The 9,072-nt window shown below is 40.3% G+C and overlaps 1 protein-coding gene across 1 annotated transcript in view; it reads left to right on the forward strand.

Annotated features, from left to right (window-relative positions):
* ddhd1b (DDHD domain containing 1b) overlaps positions 1–5,002 on the forward strand; it is a gene marked incomplete at its 3' end in the record, with an annotated part of 76,158 nt that extends 71,156 nt beyond the window's left edge. Inside the window, exon 9 of the mRNA XM_057328616.1 lies at positions 4,749–5,002. Within this exon, the coding sequence (XP_057184599.1) occupies positions 4,749–5,002 (254 nt within the window). The remainder of the gene's footprint in view (positions 1–4,748) is intronic.
* Between the last annotated feature and the right edge of the window lie 4,070 nt (positions 5,003–9,072).

A 9,072-nucleotide genomic window follows, 5' to 3' on the forward strand; every position in this document is an offset into this window, starting at 1 on the left:
TGATACAAGTTACACTTGTATTTTAGTATTTACAAACAAATGCCGTATGATTTGAATCTGTGAAATTTATATTGTAATAAACATGAGGCGATTTGTACAAATAGAGACAGATTTGTGAATACAGTGTTTTATTTTGTGTTCATGTATAATCATTTTGTACCCTATCGTACACCCGGCGCAAGGTGCAGCGCAAGTGTTTTGGGTAGTTTCAGCCCGACGCAGTTCTCATTTTCCTTTCCTGCGCTACATTGTTTAAATAGCAAATGAGGTGTTTTCAGGCGCATTGTTGGCGCTTTGCTATTTTGAGGACCTGAAAATAAACTGCGCCATAGACCAACTCAAACCTGGTCTAAAGTCAACGGCGCAACATTTTTGTTGTTATTTAAAGAGCGTGTTAGTAGAAAATGCACCTCTGGGCGGGTCCACAATGCGCTTTCACTTTACTTATTACACAGAGGGAAGGGCAGGAGAACACAAACATGCCAAATATAAAAAATAGTGCTGTCAATCGATTAAAAAAATTAATCGGATTATTCACACATTTTCTGTGATTAATCACGATTAATCACACATAACAGTAATATTTTAAAATATACTTTTACATTTGAATAATTTCACATTTAATCTTCAAATTGATGTAGAAACAACATATTTATTTAACAGCGTCATTTTATGAAAGAAAACATTTTGATATTAGTACTGTAACTGTCTCTATTAAATTGATTATTTTAACATTAATTATAGCCATTCAACAATATAATTGAGAGCCATCATGAAATATACAGAAATTGAAGGAAGTTCTCAAACACTTTACAGTTTTCAATGCTAAATTATAAATTAAATGCAGAAGAATTCTCATTAAAGCTACAAAATCACATTGATTTCTTCTTTTATTTTGTTCTTTGATTAACATTAGTGACAGGAGTCACAGCAGCACGTTTAAGAACGTGGCCCCTTTAAGAGCTGTCTCAGTATGCAGATCTGACCGTCACCGCACTCCCATTTTCACAACTCTTTGCATTCATTTAAGATTTTATTTTACACTTTGAAGTCTTGCTTAAGAAAATGCTAGACAAAACGGGCTTTCTGACATAATCTTGTATGGTTTTATCCATTCAAGCATGAAAGAGAACTTAACACGGATGCGCTGTCTGACAGAGATTCACCGACGCAGCCTTCAGCCCATGACTGTTTACACCAGACTGGACCTCGCGTTGTGTTTTGCCGCGTCCCACAGTTTAGAAGCTGTCTATCTTCATTGAACGCGTCAAAGCAACTGTTTAAAATCGCGCTTAAGTGGTTTAAAAGCCTGTACACGAATAAGAGCGTGATTACATAATGTAACGCTAGACAAAGAATGTCAAAACAAACGGATGCTGCGTTAATTGCTATGCGTTAACGCGTTAACATTGACAGCCCTAATAAAAAATAAATGAATTACAATGTAAAAGATTATTATTGTGTACATAAAGATAAAAATCCGGCTTGTCCTGTAGATGGTCTGCTCACGCGCTTTAACCACACACACGAGCAGATGCGTTTCCTCTAGAAGTGTCCAGTCTTTGCTCTTGCAAATTCCGCCGTGTAAATAGCGAATCCGCCTTGGTGCGAGCGCAACTGGATCTTAAAGGGAATGAGAGATGAGACTCTGATTGGTTTACTGCACATTACTCCCAAAAAACACCCATTACTCATTAAGAGAATCGGGACAACCCGTTTACACCATGCACCCGGGCGCGCCGACCATTTTCCCGTCGTTAAACTAGCAAAAGTGGATTCGGACACTCCTTGAGTGCACCTTCGCCGTGTGCTTAAGTCCATGTGCTTAGATCATTAAAATAGGGCCCAGAGTTTCCTACATTTGGGAGAAAAGATGATGACCCAAATCCGTTAATACAGTATACAGTATACTGAAAAATGTCAGGATTATCTGGCTTTGAATCCGCTTACAAATGAGGAACTGACTGCCACTCTTCAAAATGTGTTGCATGGTACTGCTCGTGAGTGGGGGGATTTAGCCAGATATTCTATTCTATTTCTACTTGGGCGGAGTTTCATACTAGTTTCCTGTCTGCCTTCTTGTCAGAAGATTATGTTGATGAATTGGCCAAGAAAATTCAAGGAGAAAATGAGAGCATACAAGATTTTGCATACATGTATCATTCTCTTTGCCGACGATGGAAACCAAAAATTACAGAAGTTATTAAACTTATTATAAAAAAATAAAATCCTAGCATTGCCAGTGAGTTACAATGGAGTGTCTCTACAGAAGATGAATTAGTTTGCTTAGGACAACAGCTGGAGAAAGATAATCAAAAACAACAGCAATATGAGCAGCGTAGATGTTTCTCTGCTAAAATCAATGACCACGTTTACATGGACAACAATAATCCGATATTAGCATGATTAAAACAATACTCTGATTAAGAATGGACCATGTAAACAGAGCTTTTTGATTAGCTAAATCCGTCTAAGCTCATAATCGTAGTAAACACAAATCGAATTAAGACGGGTGGAGTACTCCTATTTTAGTCGCATTATCAAAGTGCGGTATAGACATGTACACACCTTAGTCACACTACTACCGGAGCGAAGGAACTTTCCCCACTTTGCGACAGGTTACACACACGCACGGAAGTGGACAGCCATTTCGTTTTACGGCAAACAACATGGCTTCAAGCAAGAAAGCACATTTTTGGTCCGAACGGGAAACAAGAAAGATGCCAACAATTTAGAAAATAAATGAAACTCCAAAAACTGTATGTGGTACCATGGCGAAGACGAACTGTTTGTAGATACATGAAATTATGGAGGGAACGTCGAACGGTGTCGCTTAGGGACGTAATGATGTATGCCATTAATCGAACTATGTATTGTAACATGTAAAATGGGAACATGAAAGGTATATTCTTAAAGCAACTCATGTAAACACCTTAATCGTAATATTATCTTACTCAGAAAAATGCAAATAATTTGATTACTGATGTCCATGTAAATGTGGTCAATGTTAAGACAGACAGTCAGACTTAGCAGACTGTAGTTAAAAAGGGGCAGAAGAAAGTACCCCAAGTATTTTGTTGGAAATGTAAAGGATAACATCCGCCAGCATCGTGTCGTCACTACCCTTCCTAAAGATAGTTCGAGAGGTAGTAATGGGCCTACAGCTGTTAACTCTTCTGGCCATCAGTCTCATCCCACAGTAAGTGCTGTTATACAACATAATAATGTTAGGATAAAAATCCCACTGTGAGTAAAAATAAAAGAGACAGAGTACCTTTACTTGCCACAGGAGACACTAGCCCTCATCAATTGATGGTTTCTCTGATGGTTCGACAATGGAAAGGAAATTACGCTTTTTTTACGGATTATGCTTTTGTGTGGATTATCGAAAATTGAATGCTGTTACTCAATGCATATTCAATGCCTAATATACAAGAAATTGTGGAGTCTCTAGCTGGTGCTACTACATTTACTTCACTTGATTTTAATAGTGGTTACTGGCAGGTGCAGATGGACCCAAAGAGTCAGGATAAGACTGCATTTGTGTTAAAACCACAAATGGTTTTAATTTGAAAACTGAGCTCACGATAGATAGATCTCCAAATTTGATTATTAATAAGGATTCATAAATCATTGAATAGCAGCGGCCTTAGATAGTAACTAGTACTCTGAGTGGTTTTTGAGAAGAGTATTTTTTTCTTTTAATCAATTACCTTTTTAACACAAGTACGTTTACTTGTAATTGATAACAATTTCAGCAATATAACAGTACTTGTACTTAAGTACACATTTCCAGTACCCTTTCCACCACTGCTCCCATAGTATTTATTTCCCTACTATGGCAGTAGATGGGGCATGACATCTGTTTGGTTACTGACATTCTTCCAAATGTCTTCATTTGTGTACAGCAGAACAAAGAAACTTCTATAGGTTTGGTACAACATGAGGGTGAGTAAATGATGACAGAAATTAAATGTTTGGGTGAACTATCCCTTTAAGGTTCAAGGTTCAAAGTTTATTATAATCCCAAAGGGCGATTTTTGATGCAGCATAGATTTTGTAAACATACAAAAAACACAAACAAATAAAATAGAAAAAACAACATTCTAATATCTCACAAATTTAAAAGCCTTACAGCAGTAGGAATAAAAGAGTTTCTATACCGATTGCTTTTAAGTTTAGGCATACTATAACGTATACTAGAAGGAAGCATTTTAAACTCATGGATCAGTGGATGAGTTCAATCTTCAATAATAGCTTTAGCTTTCTATAAAACAAACCGTTCAAAACTATCAGATAACCCGGTCTGCTTAATGCCAGTAATCTTACTGCCTTGGTTGACAATGCCATTTAATGTGTTTCTATGCTTAACATTTACATTACCATACCAACAGGAGATAGAAAAGCAAAGTACAGATTCAATATAAGATTTATAATACATAGTCATAAGAATCCTACTTTAGCTGTTCTAAAATCACAAAAAAACATGGCTTCTTGGGGCTTGTTGCTTTATTACATTAGTACATTACAATTCATACAGCCACACAGGTGTATTGTGAAGCATTGTTTATGATGAATGTCCGAAACGGTACTGTCAGACGCAGCGTATATGTCAGTGTTTAAAATCGCTTACCCATTTCTGTTCACTTTACCTTATAAGGGACTTGTATAATGGAGTCATGTCATTTGCTGTAAGGAACGATTTCGGACACAGTATTTGTTTCACACTCATTGCTTGTCATCCTCAGATCACACGGGGTCTAACCAAAGAAATGAACCGACTCTACACGCTCTTCTGTGAGCGCAACCCAGAATTTGCAGAGAAAGGAAAAGTATCTATCGTCTCTCACTCTCTTGGCTGTGTCATCACTTTTGACATCATGACAGGCTGGGACCCTGTACGCTTTGTTTCTGAAGTGGTGCCAGATTCCATTGAGACTGATATAGGCAGACACAGCTATGAACAGCAACTATTGGATGAACTTCGACTGGCACGCTTAAGGTTTGCATTAATTAAATTAATATTGAGTTTCTGTGAGTAATTTGTGCACTGTTGGTACTACAGTATAAAGATAAATCACATACACAGAGATGTGCTGTTACCTTTTCAAGCTATCAAACTTTGCACTATGTCTGACATGCAATTAAATGAGCAAAAATTATTTTCAGAATCAGAAAGAGATTTATTGCCAAGTATGTTTGCACATACAAGGAATTTGTTTTTGGTGACAGGAGCATCCAGAACACAGAAACAGCAACAACAGTACACAGAGACCATAACACAATAGAATACAGTACACAATGATTTAAATAAGGGCCTATCGGTATAAAAAATTAAGAAATACAATACAATAAACATAAGATAAAGATATAGAGTGTAAAGCTATGTATGTATGTAAATATGTACAAGTAAAAAATAAGAATAGACTATTGTAGTACAAGGTATGTGCTATATACAGCAGAATGAATGAAATATAATTTACAGAAAAAGTTGTATAAAAATAGATAGTGTATTATCTGGAGGGTATAATTAATATTGCACTTAATTATTATTGCACAGAGTTATTAATTGCATGGTGTGTAAAAACATTTAACTGTTCAAGAGGTAGATGGCCTGAGGGAAGAAGCTGTTTTTGTGTCTGGTTGTTTTGGTGCTCAGTGCTCTGTAGCGCCGACCAGAAGGCAGCATTGTGAAGAGATGATGGCTTGGATGTGAGAGGTACAGGGTGATTTTCTGAGCCCTTTTCCTCACTCTGGATGTATACAGTTCTTGGAGGATGGGCAGGGGAGCACCAATGATCTTCTCAGCAGTCCGAACCGTCCTCTGTAGTCTTCTGATGTCTGACTTTGAGGCTGAGCCAAACCAGACAGTGATGGATGTGCAGAGGACAGACTCTATGACAGCTGAGTAAAACTGTTTTAATAGAGTTTGTGGTAGGTTGAACTTCTTCAGCTGATGTAAAAAGTACAACCTTTGATGGGCTTTTTTAGCAATGGAGCCAATGTGATTGTCCCACTTCAGGTTCTGAGAGATGGTGGTGCCCAGGAACCTGAATGACTCCACTGCTGCCACAGTGCTGTTCATGATGGTGAGAGGGGGGAGTGCAGGGGGGTTTCTACTGAAGTCCACAATCGTCTCCACTGTTTTAAGAGTGTTCAGCTCCAAGTTGTTATGACTGCACCAGACAGCCAGCTGCTCAGCCTCCTGTCTGTATGCAGACTCATCACCATACTGGATGAGGCCAATGAGTGTGGTGTCGTCTTCGAACTTCATAAGCCTTACAGAAGGGTCCTGGGCAGTGCAGTCATTTGTGTACAGGGAGAAGAGCAGTGGGGAGAGAACGCACCCCTGGGGGGCGCCAGTGCTGATTGTGCGGGTGCTGGATGTGAGTTTCCCCATTCTCACTAACTGCTGCCTGTCTGTCAGAAAGCTGGTGATCCACTGACAGATAGAGCCAGGAACAGATAGCTGGGTTAACTTTGTCTGGAGCAGTGATGGGATGATGGTATTGAAAGCAGAGCTGAAGTCCATAAACAGGATCCTCACATAGGTCCCTGGTCTATCCAGATGTTTCAGGACAAAATGCAGCCCCATGTTAACTGCATCCTCAACAGACCTGTTTGCTCTGTAGGCAAACTGCAGGGGGTCCAGTAAGGGTTCTGTGATGTCCTTCAGATAAGCCAGTACCAGTCTCTCGAATGACTTCATGACCACAGATGTGAGAGCGATGGGTCTGTAGTCATTCAGTCCTGTGATTTTGGGTTTCTTTGGGATGGGGATTATGGTGGAGCGCTTGAAACAGGAAGGAACTGTGCATAGCTCCAGTGATCTGTTGAAGATCTGAGAGAAGATGAAGGCCAGTTGAATAGCACAGCTTTTAAGACAGGCTGGGGAGATACCATCTGGGCCTGGTGCTTTTCTTGCTTTTGTTTCCTAAAGACTCGGCACACATCCTCTTCACTGATCTGAAGTGCAGGAGGTGGGGTGACTGAAGGTGATAGGTGTTGTGTAGAGAGAATGTCAGAGTTGGTGTGAGGTGTAAAGTTAGCATTTTCAAATCTGCAGTAAAAGTCATTCAGATCATTGACCAGGTGTTGATTGCCTGCAAAATTTGGGGATGGTGGCTTGTAGTTGGTGATGTCTTTAAGGCCTTTCCACACAGACGCAGGGTCGTTGGCTGAAAACCGGTTTTCCAACTTTTTAGAGTAGTTTCTCTTAGCCACTCTGATCTCCTTTGTCAATGTGTTCCTAGCCTGCTTGTACAAGACTTTGTCCCCTTTTCTGTAGGCATCCTCCTTGGCTTGGCGAATCTGTCTGAGTTTTGCTGAGAACCATGGTTTATCATTGTTGTATTTTAAGGAAGTCCTGGTAGGAATGCAGAAATCCTCACAGAAACTGATGTATGATATTGCAGTCTCTGTGAGCTCGTCCAGATCGCTGGTAGCAGCTTCAAAAACACTCCAATCGGTGCACTAGAAACAGGCTTGTAAGGCCCGCTCTGTTTCGTTGGTCCATCTTTTAACAGTCCTTATCATAGGTTTGGCAGCTTTTAGTTTCTGCCTGTAGGCTGGGATAAGGTGAACCAGGCAGTGATCAGACAGTCCTAAAGCTACTCTAGGGACAGAGCGATATGCATTCTTTATTGTGGTGTAGCAATGGTCCAAAATATTTTTGTCTCTGGTAGGGCATGTGATGTGTTGTCTGTATTTTGGCAGCTCGAGTGTAAGTTTTGCCTGATTAAAGTCGCCAAGAATAATAATAACAGAGTCCGGATGTTGTTGCTCAGTGTCCGTGATGTGATCGGCGAGCTGTTGTAACGCCACGCTCACGTGTGCTTGCGGTGGAATGTAAACACACACGAGAATGAACGAGGAAAACTCTCGCGGCGAGTAAAAGGGCTTACAGTTAATGAAGAGTGCTTCTAGGTCGAGACAGCACATCTTCTTCATCACTGTTGTATCTGTACACCACTTTTCATTGATGTAGAAACATACCCCACCACCGCGCAATTTCCCCCTTGATTCTGCGTCGCGGTCCGCTCTGAACAGCTGGTAGCCGGGCAGATGTAGCGCGCTGTCCGGGATGAAGTCATTTAGCCACGTTTCCACGAAACACAAAACAGCAGAGTTTGAAAAATCCTTATTTGTCCGGTAGAGTAGAAGAAGTTCGTCCATTTTGTTTGGCAGAGAGCGCAGATTCGCCAGATGTATGCTAGGCAGCGCAGTTTTAAAGCCGCGCTTTCTGAGCCTGATTAGCGCGCCGGCTCGCTTCCCACGCTTGCGCGTCCTGGAGCGCTTTGTTAGCGCCGCTGCGCCTCCGACTTCGATGTTAAGTAAAACTTCCGAATAATCAAAAACCGGTAAAAGATCAGATGGTGTGCACTGCCGAATGTTCAGCAGTTCATCTCTTGTGAAACTGATTGTATGGGAAAAACATAAAACAGGACAAACTAACAAAAACACTAAAACAACTGGAGAGCTCCACACCGAGGCAGCCATCTGCGGCGCCATCTTGGATGTTTTGGAGAGAACCAAGATATTTCTAGAAGAGATGTAGATATTAAAGAGCACATTATCTGGTATTTTTAACTCTTTCCCCGCCAGCCTTTTTTTCAAAGTTGCCAGCCAGCGTTTTTTTTAACATTTTCACTAAACTTTGATGGCTCACAGTACATTTTCTGAATTTATGGACAAACAATATATCAAATGAAAGAACAGTTTTTGCTTTTAAACAAAAGAAACTTCAGGGCTCGACATAAAAGACTGCCGGATGGCCAGCATGGGAGATCCTCGGGCCAGTTGAGAGAACACGTGCCCGATCGGTCAGTGCTGTATCGTCATGGAAAATTATAGTTTGTAAGTTTTTAAAACTTGGCTATTTAAATATTCCCAAGAAGATGCAAAAGAGGACTGGATTCGGTACTCACGTGCTGTTTAAGATACGTGCGCAACCGGAATGCCGCATCAGACAACACACAAAATACTAAATTGAGTTCTCTTTCACGTCTTCTTAATCAGACATATCGACACAAAATTATGCCAAAATGCCAATATTACCAAGTATCCTTGTAA

Source organism: Triplophysa rosa, unplaced genomic scaffold (genome assembly GCF_024868665.1).
Source record: "Triplophysa rosa unplaced genomic scaffold, Trosa_1v2 scaffold58_ERROPOS1407097, whole genome shotgun sequence".
Taxonomy (NCBI): Eukaryota; Metazoa; Chordata; class Actinopteri; order Cypriniformes; family Nemacheilidae; genus Triplophysa; species Triplophysa rosa.